The 18,190-nt window shown below is 39.4% G+C and overlaps 1 protein-coding gene across 2 annotated transcripts in view; it reads left to right on the top strand.

The window, feature by feature from the left end:
* Nucleotides 1-18,190, top strand: part of MARCH1 (membrane associated ring-CH-type finger 1) — a 236,126-nt gene that overhangs the window by 213,474 nt on the left and 4,462 nt on the right. For both annotated transcript variants that reach the window (XM_021394679.1, XM_021394678.1), the window contains one exon: nt 13,878-14,025. In XM_021394679.1, coding sequence (XP_021250354.1) covers nt 13,878-14,025 — 148 coding nt within the window. The remainder of the gene's footprint in view (nt 1-13,877; nt 14,026-18,190) is intronic.

The following is an 18,190-nucleotide window of genomic DNA, read 5'->3' as shown; positions in this document are numbered from 1 at the left end:
CATCATCATCTTTCATAGATTTATAAAATGCTATCCAGTTTATGAGAAGCTGTTCGATAGAACATGCATTTTGACAGCTATAGCAAAAACAAGGGAAGGGGGAAAAGAATGTTTGTAAGGAGAATTACCATGAAAGCACAGCTGCCTGGTAACTTTCCAACTGAACATGTTTTATAAAAAATCATTAAAAACTCTGTTTTGTTAGAAGCTTTCTTGCTCATTTGTCATGCAGGCTCTTTTGGAGCCTGAGAGTCCAGAATCTCAGCTGTGGGGTATTCTGAAGACTGCAAGAGACCAGAGAGCTGTCTCATAAAGCTGAAGCTCTCCACAAACTTTATTGCAGGATCTGAAAGTCACTACAGTGACTCTAGGACTTCCAGGCTTTCCTGAGCGCTGTAGGTTTTGTTAAGACTTGGCTTTGTGCTTTGAGACATTCTGAAAAGACAATATTTATCTGATAAAAGACCACAGATATAGTTCCAAAAGGAGACTACTTATTCAGTTCCCTAAGAAACTCATTTTATTTGGGGGGGGGAAGAAAAGAAATAAGTTTGCCCTAAATTGAAACTTTCTGGCCAGTTCCAGAAGAAACTTTTTCCATGGCCAGCAGACCTGGGTTTGAGGTGGCATTCTACAAAAGGTCATGTTTCCCAACCAATTTTGATTTTTAATTCTTACCTTACTTAAAATGTGAGATTGTGGAGTTAGGTTCTTGATTGTTCGTTGCTTCATTCTGTTGAATGTCATCATAGAATCATAGTATGGTTTGGGTTGGAAGGGACCCTAAGGATCATCAAGTTCCAATCCCCTTGCCACAGGCAGGGCCACCAACCTCCAGATCTGGTACTAGGCCAGGTTGCCCAGAGCCCCATCCAACCTGGCCTTGAACACCTCCAGGGATGGAGCATCCACAGTCTCTCTGGGCAGCCTGTTCCAGTGCCTCACCACTCTCTCTGTGAAGAACTTCCCCCTGACATCTAATCTAAACCTTCCCTCCTTGAGCTTCATCATATTTCCGTAGTGCTCCAAATACTGGTCTGCTTAAAGGAAAGCTTACAGGCCACAGAACTAAATTCCAGATACTCACACGTTTTGGAAGTATCATAAAAGCAGGATTTAACTATAATACAAAACTGTTTCGACTCAACTGGTGAACTGCCATCTTTATTCATGTACCCTCAACATTTTGTTGCCATTTTTTAAAATCAAACTCTTGAGTTTCGTAGCAAAATCCTTTTTGAATACCAAGCCATATGGCTGTTAGCACGCAAAGGTGACAGTGTGCAGTGCATTAGGTTAATATAATTCAGTATATCTCCATTAAAATCAAAACCCTTGTCCCTACATGGACTAGTAATTTAATTACAGACTCCCTCAAAGCATCAGACATCAAATACAACTTAGATTAATCATTTTAGTAAATTTTTGCATTGATGTAATCTTTTTGAGTAATGATCAACAGGCAGTGCATGTGTTTCATATATTTTGGGTGGTCTAATTACTTGTCTAAATATAAATTTAGAGATTAAATATTAAGCATTGCTTTAGTGTGTTTTTCTGTTTTTGTTTCTCCTGGTCTCGACTGTGATTGCGTATGGCTATATAAATAATACAGCTGCTGTACTTCTTAGGATTTGCAATGCATAGTGCAGAAATTCTTGTTTATAATAACCTTATTTATCAAGCAGGGAATTACAGAGTGACAATAAGCTTGTGTCAGTTTCTTATTGTGCTTCCTCTGTAATAGCTTCATCCTGAGCAAATCACTTCTTCATTAAAAAGGATGAAATCCTGATAAAGTATCACCTGCCTTTCAAATCTCTTGAATTTGGTATTTGAAACAGAGTAGAAACAGGAACTGCTTCAAAATATTTGAGTATGAACTGGATTAAGGCACTTAAAATGCAGAAATATCTTCAGATGGAGATTTTTCCACCTATGTCTTGTTGTACTTCAGAATACTTTTCATATTTAAATTTTGCAGTCCGTTTAAGACTTCTGGTATCTGATGAGATGTTTTTCTCTGATGTCTTATCCCAACAGATTATTCTGGGGTGTCCGATATGTCTGTTTTCACTCCTGATTATGTCTTCCCTTTGAAATGATTTACAAGTAGTGCCTTAATAATAATACCTTAGTAATATGGCATTGCTGCCATGTAGTAACTCTTGATCATTAAGAAAGAGCAAGTCATTGTTTTTGTTTAGGGAAGCACTATGTACCAGTTAATAATGCACATTGTATTTCTGATTTGAAAAGGCTTCTGAATTTACCTCTTTTTAAAAGAGGATTGGGGGTGTTCTTTTAGAATTGAATGATAAGTTTCCGTCAAATAAAACAGAAGAAAAGCTGGTCTAAATCTGCTGATAAGTTTCTGCAAGAAACTTATTTTGAATGTGTATATGTATCTTCTAAGTGTTTACCCCCCTTGCATTGTTTTTTTCTTTTTTTTTTTTTTTTAACTGATAAATAGCACTTCTAAATCTGAAAAAAGGTCCAATTCTGTGGGTTTTGCCCCCTGAACTCTGTGGAACTTCTCATGCCCCCATCTGCTGTCATAAGAAGAGAAGGAAGGAATGCTTGCTCTCTTGGTACCATTTATTTTATGAATCAGCAGCTTGTAATATGAGTGATCAAGATTCCATGCCAGCTCTGACTGCCATACAGCATTCGGGAGTTTGAGTCCCAGTTGCAGATCTATGGTTCACCACGCCCCAGAGCAGAGTATTTAAGTCCTGGAGAGAAGTCATGCAACAGACTGACTGAAATTTCACACTCCGTATGGAAAACCCCAGGTCAGTCATATCAGCGCTTGGATTAGTGGTCAACTGGTTAAATCACCTTGGTTAGGGAAGATTTCATCTAATGGATGTGGCACTGATTTACCTATTGGATCAAAAGCAAATACTTGGTTTTAACAATCAATTAGATATATTCTGTTTGCTTCAAGACCATCAGATCAGGAGAATGAGCTGTGTAACCAGTTAGGGTTTGAGCCAACAGGCAATGTGTGGTGCAGGATAATGCTCAAATTTAAAGCAGAGAAATCAGTAATTCTGAAGGCTCCTTAATAAAAGGTTCATTACCTATGGAAGCAGCAGAAGAAAATCAGAATTGTGCTTTGAGTACTGAGATGGACAGAAGGAAAACCGCAGTGTCCCATTTCTCACCCAGACCTTATGTGCAGGGGCACATCTGCTTCTGCTCCTTTTGTCTGAGTTAAGAGAGTACAGGGTGCCTTTTTTTACAAAACAATTGTCACCAACACTACTCTAAATCTCGTTTGTAGAGCTCTTAGCTAACGTTAGCAGACTGAGCTCCCTTCCAGGTGCTCAGTGCAATCCCATATAAAGAGTAAATCTTAAGAAATATGTCTGCCTGCAGGGACTCATTCAGAACTGGATGCTGTGTGGATAAATCTTTATTTGAAGAAATCTGGTGGCATATGTGATTAATTCAGGGAGGGCAAAATGTGTTAAGGGAATTGATTTATTTTTCGTTAAAAACTTTCAGAGTTTGTATTTACGCTCTTTAGTTAAGAATACGCTGCTGACTGCTGGAATTGAAGTAGCCTGCAGGGACATCGTTGTGAAATCAAGCCTGGTCGCTATTAGAAACCACTCCTGCCCCCAAAGCAGACCCTCAGAGCCAGACGTGACCTGCGGTCTCCTAGAAACAAATGAAACTTGGAGCAGTCATCACCGTATAGCTGGTTGTTTACTTCTTACTGCCCTCCGCTCTGAAGAATGTACCGTCTGGCTTTGTCATCAGTTTTCCAATAAGGCTTATGATAAGAAGTGATAGCTAATATTCAATATGTCAGGTAGCGTTGACTTGCCGTGGGATTAGTTCGCTTTTTACCCAATTTCGTGAATACTTTTCATTCATTAACACTGCAGAAGATCCTGCATTTCCTTTTGATTTCAGGCATAGCTGCACAGTGTCGTCAAGGCAACCCGCTTCAGTGTTTTCTTTCTCAGAGTAAACCATCTCAAAACATCACTAGCCTCAAATAATTTCTTGTAATATGCGGGATCAGATACTTCACCAGTATGCACAAAGGCACAAAGCTATTACTTTCTTATTGGCTATCACATCATTCTAGTGAATAACTCTGTGCTCGGGGAAAAAGTGTATATTAAAGCTTTTAAAGGTAAAATAATTCTACAGCATTTCTATCTCACTGTGATGCCTTGAGGATGCAAGGAACTACTTTGTTCAGACAGCTGTATGTGTCATATTTGAGAGGGTAATAGAGCATTACCGCTAATTTATCTGTATACAGATAACGTGGGGTAGTTCCTAGTGTTGACTTGTCTACTGTGCCATAAGAAGAAGAATATATCTTACCATTCTTGCAATGGTAGAATTTGGTTAGCCTTGCATCTCTTTATTTATTTCCATTTCATTCCACACAGCTTTTATTTAGGCAGCTGTTCCAGATCCTAAAGGCTGGAGATGCTGACTTATGCCTCGTGCTTTGAAACCGTAATGGCATACCGTAGGCTTGCAAAAAGCCATCTTTCTGAGGCACTTTGCCAGGATGCCAGCAAACAAAAAAATCTTGCACCAGAGAATGAAATGAAAACTGTTTCCTTTTCTAATTAACTGCTAGTATCCAAGTTTGCTACTTCTGCTGCTCAGTAGCATTTACAAATGCAAAGAGAATTCAGGAGATTGTCCCACTCTAGGTATTAGTGTTGTTATCCACTTTTGCACACAGCCATGAACATGAGCTCTGGGAGGTCTGGATTCTTCTGTGCTTTCTGAAGCTGAAATAAATGGTTTTGGTCTGAGCTCTTTTAGAAATGCAACTTGCGTCAGAAGATTTCATGTCCATTTTACGTAGAGGGTTCCACTCTATCCTACAGTTCATCAGTTTCTCAGTTATTTCTTAAGTAATTGGAGTCCACTTTTCCTTTTTAAATTACAGTCATTTCAGTGTTTCGTTTTTATAGCCTGGCTTCCTGAATTGTTCATAACGGAGAAGGGTTGGGTTAGCTCAGGCATTGAAAATAATTTAGGCAGTCCCTTAATACTGCTTTACAATTAAAGAAAATGTAAATGGCACAGAGTCCTTACGTGTAACATATAGTTACTAATATAGAGTTTAAATAACATAATGAACCCAGGCGTTGACTTAAACAGCCGTTGCTATTCATGCTCTAATGGGAGCAGGCTACTATTCATGATATACTTAATCTATCTGTTAGTCTCTTACTTAACTAACACACATGATTTTACAGTGGTTATTTGCATCAAATTTATTTTGTATAAGAACTGTTCATGTGAGAATGATCTGAACTGAGTTTTAGTTCACGAGTTGATGCTTGCTTACTGCTGGAACGCATGCAAAAAATGGATTCTCTTGAGTGTAGCAATTGTACATGTGGTACTTGATCAAAATTGTGATCATTTGGGATAATTGTTATAGTTTATTCCCCAAACTTATGATTTTTTACTGTTAATTGAATTTTATTCCTGTGGCATTTTATTAAAATTACTTGAGATAAGAGCTTTCTCTTCCAGGAGTTTAGATCTTTTATCATCTGTTCTAGTTTGTGTGTGACAAAATTGGAATGTAGAGTGTTTGTTGGAGTTCTTTCACGTTGAATAGGTTCCCTCAGCTCAGCATGCCAGAGCACTAGGCTGTAGTTTTATGTTAATTACTGTAGCTTTTCTTCAGCACAAATTTCCTGTGTTTCATTTTTATTTAATTGGATCAAAAGAGTGTCTCTTGTGGGAAAACTAAAATGGAGAAAGTAACTGTAGTTATTCATTTGGAAATCAGCAGTATGCAGATCATATTTACAGATTATGAAGCATGTCAGCTCTTTTTTTTAATCTTGGGAAAGTGGCGTATCAGTCATATACGTATGTAGCATGTACCAAGTTGCAAAAACAAAGTACGTCTAGATGTATTTAAACAAAAATATATTTGACAGTGCTTGGGTTTTGGTACGCAAGCATATACAAGGCATATTTTTGTAATGGTTTAGACTGATTTAGCCGAAGGAAGCTCAGAGGTTAAGTTACATGTTACTTGTAATGTGGTCAGTTGCTCTCAACTTCAGGAAATGACAATGACATAACATGCTTAAAACAACAACAGAAAACACCACCTGATTGTTCAGGACCACTCGTACTATTAATTTAGCGGATGGTAGGTAGGGAAAGAAAGAACTGTTGAAAGTCTATTTGGTCTGTATGAGAGCAGGACAGAAACTGAGATTTACAACTGAGTTGTACTCCTCAAAAGACTCCTTCATGCCCTTCGACACTTCTGTGCCCTTCCCTCCCCTGCTTACTGATATACTTATCTACCATCATCTTGACACGTGATGCTGAAGGGACTGAGACTGTGGACGTTTAGCACGTGGTTCTGTAGCTCAAGTCACTTGTAAGATTTCCCAGCAAATGACTTTAAGGTTTTACTCTGTAAGATACAGATTAGAACTCTAATGACTTTTTACATAGCGATAAGAGTGTTTAAATTATGAGAATCAAGGACATGATCTGCAAACAAAAAAGGCCAAGCACATGTTGTACAAGACAGGAACGTGAATTTTCATGCTTGCACCAAGAGAAGGCAAACAAGTGAAAATATTTTCTAGGTGGACTATTTTAACTTTTGAGAAGACTTTGTGCACCATTTACAACTGCAGCTGAAGAAAAAGCGTTTTTGTTGATTTAACTTTTCAGTTGTCACCAGTTTTATTTCACCAGCTCTCATTTTGAAATACATGTTTCAAGATATTTCTCAGCAGGCTAGACAATTAGATACCGAGGAAATTAAGCAGTGTAATGAATGCTGAAGAGAAAGCCATTCAGGTAAAGACATCTCATTAACACACTTAAGATCATAAATTATAAGTATATGCCTAAGGGAACACAATGAAGATACATTCTTCTCGGAATTTTCTAGTAATTGGAAAAGACTGAAGAAGGTGTAGAGGCATACGATAGCATGTAATGGGATGTTAACCTCTGGCATGTTGCTATCCACCTCTCTCTGAAATTTCTCTCCTTTTCCTATTTCTCTCCTGCTCCATTAGCTTTCTTTTGCATGATTTAAGACTCAAATACACTCAGATACGTGAAGACAGCCCATGATATTTGGTGTTCAGAGACACACTCTGGCATGAGCTGCTGAGAGGTGGTTTGCTATGACTGCTCTACTGAAAGAAAGACTTGGGGCTGCTTTGGCCACATCACACTCCATCTTGAGTCCTGCACTGAGCATGTCACAGCAGTTCTTCGGTCACCCATAGAGGGCGTACCACAAAATGCAGTACCCTCAACCGCTTTGGTTGGAAAATGTAATCTCATTTTAAGTGGCCCTGAAGCAAAAATATAATCAAAATTATAACTAAAATGCTTTTTAGCATGGTAGTTATATTGATTTTTCTTTTGGTCTATGTTTTTTGAGGCCTGGACTGTGATTTCAGTACTTATGCTATGGAATGACCCTGGAGGAACAGAAACAATTTTAAAATAAAAGCTCATGATAGTAGCCGAGGCTGGTCATGTAGACCTCTATTGAAGAAAGAATGTTATGTTGTTTCAGCATTCAGAGGAACCCTGGAAAGTAAACACGTTAGGGAATACGTTAACATTCTGTATAGTACCTAAATTACTTCCTTGCAGCTAGGAGCTAGGAAGAATCTTGCAGTATGGAGAGTTTATGGTATAACTACTTGCCATGGGGTTTCTTATACGTTTCTCTGAAGCAGCTGGTGTTGGCCACTATCTGAGACAGAATATTGTATGAAAAGGACATAAGGTCTGGCAACTCCTGTGTTTCCAAAATGTATTTCTTCATTTAGTTTGTGTTGGAGTGATTAGGATGCAGGTACTGAAGTTCTTCTGGTTGGTAAATGACAAGTATTCTCAATGGTACTTCCAGATTGCAAAAACAAGCTACTTCATTTTAGAAATTATATTCTCAAATTGCTTAATATCCCTGTTTTGCACTTTTTAAGGGTCTGCAAATTGACGACATACACAGTGAAAGATCCCATAAGTTTGTGAAGTGTGCACACTGATTATATCACTCAATTCCAGCCCTTTTAGCTGTTGTGTTGAAAAGAAATATAGGGCTGTCTTCATTTCGATAAAGCTGAGTTACTAATTCTGTGCAGGTGATAATCTCCAAGTGTGTATCTAAGTGAGATTTTTCATTAGTAGTTCTTTTAATAGTTTAGGCATGCATATTGCACATAAAGGGGAATTAAGGTGTTTGTCTCTAGAGATGTGCCCATTTACTGTTCAGGTTTAAACTTTAAATACTTGTTTAAAACACAACACGCGTTAATTTGAATTCCAGCTGGGTTTGTTTGGTGTCACATGGGGGACAGAAATAGATTTTATGTAAACTTGGTGCAGGTTTGCCAGAGAAGGATTTGTAGCAGTTAATCTAATGAGCTAACTAGGTCAAGGTAGGGCTGTACGTGGATACTGCCGTACAATGCACCATATGACATAGGGGGTTTAAAATTTTTATTTATTTTTGTGTTTAGTGGCAGGGGTCTTACTCTGGTCCTTGCAAGAGTTTCTCCTCTGGGATGTATCATTTGATAAAAGACAATCATAACTGTGATTTCTGTGTCTTACTGAACCCATTGAGTTCTTCCTCTGTGAATGCGCTCTGGAAGTGTTTGAGGAACAGAACAAAGATGTTTCATGGCCTGTTCCCTTCAGTTTTAGCCAGCAGACTTGGTACATGCTGTTTGCATGACAGGCACTTCACTTGGATCAGGATGCAGTGAGGCATACTTTTTCCTTTGTTAAGATGCAGTCCCTCAGGTACAGACTGTAACCACATGTTGTTTAAATAGCACAGTATGCTCCAAAGTGCGTTTTCTTTAAATTACAAGTATTAAAGTCTCATCTCTGATCAATACTTCAGATCCACATGAGGCTATTTTGTTCCTCTGATGTGGGGAACCCTGTTGTCTTTCATTACTGTTATTTCTTCCTCTTCCACCCACTGCACAAATCCCATTCCTGCAAACTACTGTTGAGCTGCTTTCTTCCAGCTGTCGGTTGACAGCAGTGAGCCTGAGCCAATTAGGACTGCAACAGGCAACAGAAGAACCCTCCCCGCCCCACAGACAGTAAATAACTCTAAGCTGCACCTTCACACTGCTGACATATTTTCCCTGCTCAGCTCACCACACTAAGCTGCTCCAGTCCATGGGAGCTTTCTTAAAAGCACAGCCTGGATCCTTCAGGCCTGTTCTGAGACAAGAAAGGTGCTTTTCTGAGTATCCCTAACCTGTGTGCAAAATGCAGTTTTTACGACAGCCCCTAACAAAATTAGCCTAGGTTTTGCATGATTATTTCAAGGTTGAAGTTGATTCAAAGTCTTTCTTTAGAAAACGTTGCGTGACTTCGGCTGTGAGAACAGAAGGAAATCTGTTTGCATTACATTCGTTGTCATTTCTTTGCTAAATAATGGATACAGAGAAATATGTCAGAACAGGCAAAATATTTCATATTAAGAATGTCATGCCTGCTCCAGATTTCCCTGTGAAGCCTCTTGTGTAATTTAAAAATAAGGCTCCTGCAGATACCTGGGAGTTAAAAATCCAAGTACTCATTCTGTGGCAAAGCAGCCCATTAACTTCACCTCCAGTTTGGCATCTTCAGTCATGAGCCTCTGCGGAAAAAAGACCTTTTGTTTTAAAATGCGTGAATCCGCAAACCTGGGGCAGATTGCGAATTGCTTCAGGAAGTCTGTACAGGCAAAATTTGGTGCCCAAGGTGACAGACAGTTACCCCTAGCAGGAGCTAACACAAGGACACAAAATAGTAAATCTACAGTTGACAGTGGGAAAAGGAATAGAGGCAGCAAAACTTGCAGAGTGCAGTTCTGTGGAGCAGGAACAGCTTTGTGTGAATGGTGCAAAGCTGTTGTTTCTGCACTGTGGCACCCTGACACTGCTTTGAGGAAAGCTACGTGTGCAGGAGAGAACTAAAACTTGTGTCTGTAAGCAGAAAGAGGCTATACTGGTATATCTGGGATACAAAGCAGCATCTTCAGACCCTCAGGCAATCAGTTTTTGGATATCCCAATTTATTTGTTGCATATTGATTAACTGAGGTTTGATTAATGTCACATGAGGTGGCAAACTGGGTTCTTAAAACAAACATCAGGGATTTTCTCAGGCTGTGTCACAGGAAGGGGAAGTGGTTGGCAGCGCATGATTTAGATATTCCTTGGTTGTGAGGCTGTTCACATCTTTTCTCTCTCTCTCCCCCAGAAGACTCATGACTGCACGTTTTAATTGCAGGAGTGAGTTATGAAGCCAGTAAGTGTTCCCTCTAAGTTTCTGAGTAAGATGGTCGGCAAGGAGTAAAACACAATGCAGAAATCTACAACAGGCCACAAGCATATTACAGACTTCTTGACAGTGAAGCACAGAACTCGGGCTCAGTTGCATGCCATGTTTTAGAAGCAGCTGGAAGTGGTGATTGGGCTGGGAGGAGCGCTGCAGGGAATGGTTTGGTTTGCTGACAGCCTTAGCAATCCCGTTTCTTTCCCTTGTCACTTGGTTTGCCCTGGCTTGGTAGGAACTTCTTCAGCACGTATGTGGTCTCCCACCGCCCTCCAGTGGTTTGCAGAGTACGGTGCAAGCTTCCCTGGGATACGTGCTCCCGAGGAAATGGCATTGGCGCTTTTATTTTAGTTATTAGTTAAAATGTGATGAAACTTCATGTAGCCATGGGAATTGAGGGAACTGCAAAGTACAGCAGAGCTGAATTTATTAGGAGTTAAGAAGGCATACTTACGCTGTGTGATGTGGCAGCAGCTGCCAAACGTACCCATCCAGCTTTAGCATATATGGAGCCCTGGACAACAAAGCACAAGTAAAACAGGCTGATGCTTTTACTGTTCAATATATTGTTGCTTCAAAGCCTTTGCTATGGACTTTCAAGCAGCTTTTACTTCATCTATTTTTGCTTTTATCCAAACAAGTCTGTGCTAACATTAACATTTAAATGTTACATTTAAGCCTATTGCAAAAATCCTAAAACTGCAAATTGCTCATTTAAATTGCTAGCAAATCAACCACCTAGCAGACAATGACAGTGGTCACAGTACTCTCTGCTCAGCCAAGCTACAGTATGTGGTTAGGACAACAAAATTGCCTCATCTACCACAGGGATCACCAGGACTGCTGTACAAATGTTACAATTTCATTTTCCTGTCTGAGCTCAGACCAGGGTGACTGGAGTAGAGGAAAACTGGGACTACAGCTGGAGCTGGGCAGACCAGCAGCACTGCCTTGGGAGCCACTGAGCAGCTGTAAGTTGCTCCCAAGTACTCTCATCCCTGGGTTTCCCTGTGCCCTTCCTTTTTATCGCAGTTGGGAGTAGGAGGTGCTCTGTGTGGTGTTCCAGCTCCATAACCACCCACAGTGTGATGGCCACTGCCGTTCTGCTCCCAGCCTCCTTATTTCTGGCGTAGTTACATGTGTGTGGATGTAAGAGACACACAGATAGGCTTTCTTGTGGGAGAAGGGGCCAGAGAGAGGAAGTAAGATCTTGACTTGCTGTGTGGCCCCATCCTGAGAATTGCATTCAGTTTTGAGTCCCTCACTGCAAGAGAGACATCAAGGAGCATGCCCATAGAAGGCCAGTGAAGCTGTAGAGGGTCTGGAACATAGGCCTTATGAGGAGTGGCTGAGGGAACTGGGATTGGTTTATCTGGAGGAGGCTCAGGGGAGACCTTATCACTGTCTACCACTCCCTGAAAGGAGGAGGTAGCGAGGTGGGGGGTCGCCTCTTTCCCATGTAACAGCAACCGGACAAGAGGTGATGGCCTCAAGTTGTGCCAGGGGAGGTTCAGGTTGGATAGTAGGAAACATTTCTTCTCAGAAGGAGCCATGAGGCACTGGAATGGGCTGCCCAGGGAGGTGGTGGAGTCACTGTCCCTGGAAGTGGGAAAAGGGAAGACATGGCACTGAGTGACATGGTCTAGAACAGTCACAGGCATGCATTGATGGTTTGACTAGATGATCTTATTGGTCTTTTCAACCTTAATGATTCTGTGATCATGTGATGTTAGCAAAAAAGGCCTGCTTTAGCCCATTTCTGCTGTCTCCCTCTCCCCTTTGTGTAAATCTCAGCAGAAGCTTGACAGACTGTCCGTTTTTTTTTTATCTATTTGGCCTGTTGTCAATTTTTCCACCTACAAAACATTTATGTTTATATTAATGAGATCAGCATTCTTCTTTTTAAACTTTCAAATTCTGTATGGAAAAGACTTATTTGATTTGGCATTCGGATGAACTCCCAAAGGCTTTTGGGTGTATTACAGAGAGCAGAAAGGCTATAATGAGCTGCAGATATGCATGGTAATAAAAAAAATCAGCACAGAATTTTCCCTCTGGTAGAACAAAACCGTAGTATAAGAGATGACTGAAAAAATCTGTCTAATTCCCAGTTCATTTTTCTTTGTATTCTTCACCGATCTTCCACAAAGCATCCAAAGATGAACTAGAATCCTTTCTTCCTTGAGGATAAAGACAACTATTTATGTGGCAAGAAAGCCTCTTGCAAGGCTTGAGTTGAATTTTTCATGGCAAAAAGGATCAAAGTCTGCAGGTCAAATGCTGTGTAACCTGGTCGCTGTTAAGATATGATACAACTGTAATGATAATGTCCTTTCTAACCACTGAATACTACCAACACAAGCTACATGAGCCTAAGGTTCTGTTTTTTATGACATTTTTCAATGCCTCCAATTTTTTCAGACTTCTATTCAAAAATCAGCTTTCACTACAGCTGTACTTGGTGAAAACCTGACTGGAGTGTTCAGGCTCTGAGAACAGCCAATTTGGTTCAGCTTAAGGATCTGCTTAGCTTAGGATGCCATTTCCAACAGTGGCCATAAGCAATTTGGGAAGTTTGTTACTTCCCTGAAACAAAACTTCTTGTGCTGGATTCCCACCTGCAGCCCAGGTGAGTGTTTACATGGCTGGGAGACGGGTGGCACTGTTGTATCACACTTTGCACTTGCTGTATTCATCAGGTGCCCAGCTGTGGGCTGCAAGATCGTTCATCAGAATTGAGGCATTTTGCTTGCAAATGTCATATTCTTTTGCCTGTTTTCAAAGGCGAGCATTTTAGCAGAGAAGGTTTTGTTTTATAAAAGTGCTGATAAAACAAATGTATTCACAAGCAAGATAAAAAGAAATCACCTCAGAAGCTGCATTGCTCAAATGCAGAGGATTGCTTGTTTCACCTTAAAATAGCCATAACTTAAGCTAGGATTTAGTGCCATAATTCACAAGCATATGCCTTGACTTAGTGCCATAATAATGCGAACGTATGCCCAGAAGATACTTAGGTTACTGAGACTGCTGTCATATACGATCATTTCCACATGATCATCTTTTCAGGTTTATTGAATTTAATCCTCAGTGGAGCTGCATTTCTTAAGTTCTTATCTTATGGGAGGGCTGTTTCACTGCTGTGTTCCTCTAATTGTAAGCAACTGAGAATATCTGAGAATAGTTTGAATATTACAAGCTAATGTTTGTGTTTTCTTCTCAGGTGTGAATCAGGTAAAGTTAAAATAAATGTTCAGCTTTTGACTTGTCTATTAACAATGTGTTGTGGCTGTACTGCAACAAAATGACTTGAGATGTCATTCACAAGAACAGAACTCTTCCTAATTCTTTATTCCCGTGAATCTGTGAAAATGAGATCATTATGAATTTTATGTTGACAGTGCACATATTACTGTTCTGTATTTTATTGAAATGAATGGATTTGTTAAGTCTCTAGAGGCAGCATGGCCTAATTAGTTTCTTGTCATATTTCACTAGTCTAATTTTCTTTCTATCATATATTTTTTTTAATTGTAGTGGGAGAAACTACAGATGACAACAAGTGAGAGGAGGAAAATAGTTTGTTCAGTCACATTCCATGTAATTGCAATTACCTGTGTTGTTTGGTCGTTGTATGTCTTAATTGATAGAACTGCTGAGGAAATTAAACAAGGCAATGATAATGGTAAGTGTCTTTCATCTTCTACTGTCTCACTGATAATGCAGTGGATGGATTTGAATTGCGACTATGTAACCAGTCACATTCTGTTCTCAAGGAACACCTCACTGATACATGGCTACGTCAAATACTTTAATGCAGAAGTAATGAACACATCTGTGTTACAGCTTGTGTTACGCCCCTGCAGACAGATCTCAACTAAGTGTAATCATTAGAGAAGGCTTAACTAGCCTACTGGTTCTTCTTAAGTTAATCTCCCATTATTGAGAAAAGCTCACATGAAAATATGAGTCAAAATCTAACATCTCAGTGCAAGTTCAGTTCACAAAGTAAGAATCTATTTATATTACCCACCTGAACCTCTGTATCCAGTAAGGAAATAAATATATATGTATTTCTTTTAACTGACAAGCTTCCTAGTAAGGAATTCCAAGAGTGAGTTTCAGCTGTGTTGGTCCTTGTTGTGGGAATTAAGTAGCACTGAAAGCTGTTCCTGCATTCTTTCAAACAGAATTTCACTGTGATTCTTATTCATAGAATCATAGAATGGTTTGGGTTGGAAGGGATCTGTAAGATGATCTAGTTCCAACCTCCCTGCTATAGGCAGAGACACCTCCCACTAGACCAGGTTGCTCACAGCCCCATGCAGCCTGGGATTAATCTAGTCGAAGGGTGGCCAGAGACATTGGAACAGTTTGACCAGAGAGGTTGTGGAATCCCTATCAATGGAGATACTCAAAACCTAACTGGACATGTTCAGGACAACCTGCTCTACATGACCCTGCTTGAGCAGAGAGGTTGGACCAGATGATCGCAAGAGGTCCCCTGCCAGCCTAATGATTCTGTGATTCAAAAACAAAACTAAAAAATTTTTTTAAATTTCAGGAATTGAAGAAGGTATGGGAGAGAATAGAGGGGGAAGATAAGTTATTGGAAAAGCTTCAGAAACAAATTACTTCTTAGTTATCAATAATTACCAGTAATCCTTTGGATCCCACAAACAGGACTTCAGCCTGATTGTGCCTAGTGGGTGCCAGGAATTTAGTTAATGTAGAACTAATAGATTATTCAGCTAGTACGTTTTGTAGCAGATGAACTATGCAGAAACAAAGTGTATCTTTTATTAGCTTTAGCTTACAGATAGTTTTTATGTTGAATTCTGAAATTCAGAACTCAGAACACTGATTTATTGCCCCAAAACATTCAGTTAAATGGATAGAATTGAACATGTCAAGGGAGGGGAGGGGGAAGAGAATTAGCTACCTGATTTAATTTCTGAGAAGCATTTACTTCGGGGCCTGGCAAAGTCTCACAGGAGTGATGATGCTAGCCTGTACTTTTCTTTCTCTAGTTAGAAGATTCCAATTGAAGATGTTTAAAAACGACAGCCTTTCCTGTTCCTCAGTCTAAATTTTGATCACATGGCAGTCAGTCACGTTCTAATTCATTGCATGCGAATTCTGAGAAATTAAAATATTTATCATGTATTTGGAAAGGAAATCAACTGGTTATAGAATTTACACTTAAAAATGCATGTTTAACATAAGTAGTTACACTTTGGACTACACTTCCTTGTGTGTGGTGATTATATTGCAAACTGACCTACTGCTTTCTATTTCAAGTCCACATTTGATTTAAATCTCAGTCTGCTCAATCTTAGATTCAGTCTTAAATATGATTTTGATGAGGAGGTTGATTAAAAACTTCTCTTTTTTGATCTGAATTAACTTTAAGAATTAGACAGTAGAGGGACAAAGGTTTGTGCTACACTCTCTAGTTAACAGAGAAAGTGAAACAGTCAGAGCTTTTTGCCTTCATAGTTAGATAAATATTTGATACTCCTGATGCTTGCATTTCTGACCTATGTGAGAAAAATATGTAACAAGCCTCACTAAGTCACAGACGAATGTATAATACAAAGTCTTGGTTTGCTTTCTTTCTAATGCCCTGAGGATAGGACTAGGAATGGCTTTGTAGTTCTTACTAGTACAATATCAACCATCCCATTCGTTAAAAAGGAGAGAGGTGTGGGCTGGGGATTAGCTGAATTTACACAACAGAACAGCCAACTTGAATTTACATTAAATGTGTGAGAATCACATTAATTAATCTTGCTAGGCTCAGAAAGTATTTACAACTTCGATGGAACTCAGTGTTTGCCAAATGTTATGGATGATTCTCCACATTAAAAAATGAACAAAGAGATGCCTGAGAGCTACTTACAACACACAAAAATAAGTGTTGGTGAAGAAAGCTCTTCTGCCCATGAACTTACTTGCTGGGAGGAAAAAAGTACTTCTACAGACCCAGATGTCTGTAATGAGTAGGGGGAGATGTGCAGTTTGCTTTCCCTCCTTTCATCATTTCTGCTTCAATGGAGATGCTGGGGAAAAGGCGCTGAACACTGGAGGAAAAGAACTTTAACTATGTTGAGGAGGGGAAAAATTTAAAGCCCAGAACAGCAACAGTATTGTTTGTTAATATTGCATAAGCTTAAAATTCCTTGTTCAAGTGTATATCTCAAAAAATATTTAAGCTTTATTTTTCTGCTTCCAAATGTAAATAAATAAAAGTATAAACCTCTTAACTGGTAAACCTGCCATTGGTCTATAAAATGACAATTTAAAAAATATATTTTAAATATTCTAGAACTAATATGGTACCAGTGCTAGGGAATAGAGTTTCAGATAAATTTGCTTTGCTTGAAGAAACTGTCCTGGGCTTAGCTGAGCTTTGTCTCTTCTAGTAAAGCTCAAATCTTTGAAAATATGGCAATCTTGGAATGTACAGAGAGGTGTGGAATTCACTATGCCACACTCTGGCTTAAGCAAAAGATGACGCATCCTGTGTTAGCACGTAAGAAGCAGCCAGCACATCCTTCCTGCTACAGCGTGGAACAGACTCTACAGGAAAGTTGAGCTGTTTATTCATCTTCTGTATTCTGTGTTCAGCACTCCAGCTAGGGCTTGCTGGTTCTAAATGTCAGAGGCCACTGACGGGGCTTAGACAGATGCAAACTGTGCTGTTTTCATAGTTCAGAGCAAGAAAGAGATGGTGTTTTCTAAAAGCAATTTTTAAAGATGTTTTTCCCAAAAGGAAGAAACACACCACTGGATATGCTACCTTAGCAAATAGCACTTAGGTAATTCTGTTTTTCCCAGGAACAGATTTGTTAACAAATTCAACAAATCTAAATAGATTTTTCCATGTCAAGTTGAGCTAAAGAGTGTATGTGATTAGTGAGACATAAAGTGATTTACATTTGCATGCTTTCATTTTGCTGCAAATTTCAAAAATTAATTGGCCAGCACCATCAGTTAATACACTAATTAATTAGGAGGTATTACATGAGGGCTGATCCAGAAGTAATACCTCCTGTTTTATTATGCTGGCCCACAACGTCAGAGGTGGATGTTGGTGATATGGCAGTAGGGACTGAATCTGCCCTCCAGTATTCCATAACATTTTGTTCCTGTGTGACAGGTTGCTCAAAGCGTGACAGCTTAAGCAGCAATACAGAAGTCTAACCCTCATGTATAGTATGTTGATCACATCTTTAATGTGACAAGGCACTGTGCAATGGAAGGAAAGTAGCTGCTCCTTTACATTATGCTACTGAATGTCTCATAAAAGCAGATGCAGTGATCTGAATTAATGAGTGGAAGGCTGCTCTTAGTGCAACAGTAATTCATTCTGTTAAAATCATAAGATCACATTTAGGTCGATGCAAATCATCTTAAAATTTTTCATATCAGGTCCAAATACAAATGCTTTTGTCTCTAGCACTTCAGTGTCAGCATCCTTAGATTGTTTTTTTTTTCTGTATCTATGTGATTGCTGTTTATTCAGTGCAATTGATCTAATAAAGATTAGGGAAATGAGAAAAAGAATAACAGATAAACCCGAAGCTGTAAAGTTACTCTTTAACTGCACAGGGATAGAAATTCTTCTTTTTGATATTGGTGAATTCTGGGGGTTGTACAAACAGAATAGCAGAAAAAAAAGGAAGGCAAAGAAGACGGGTCAGGAAACTGAGCTCTTTCCACTATGTTTTTTACTGTACCCTGGCTTCAGACTGAAGCTGGAAACATCGTAAATGTTGGCCTCCTAGGTACTGTAACACTGCCATGCTTCTAGGATTATATAAAAATAATTGTTGGTGAAGATGCGC

The sequence above is a fragment of the Numida meleagris genome, chromosome 4 (genome assembly GCF_002078875.1).
Source record: "Numida meleagris isolate 19003 breed g44 Domestic line chromosome 4, NumMel1.0, whole genome shotgun sequence".
Taxonomy (NCBI): Eukaryota; Metazoa; Chordata; class Aves; order Galliformes; family Numididae; genus Numida; species Numida meleagris.
The sequence above is the reverse complement of the archived record's forward strand: the minus strand, read 5'-3'. Positions and strand labels throughout refer to the sequence as shown.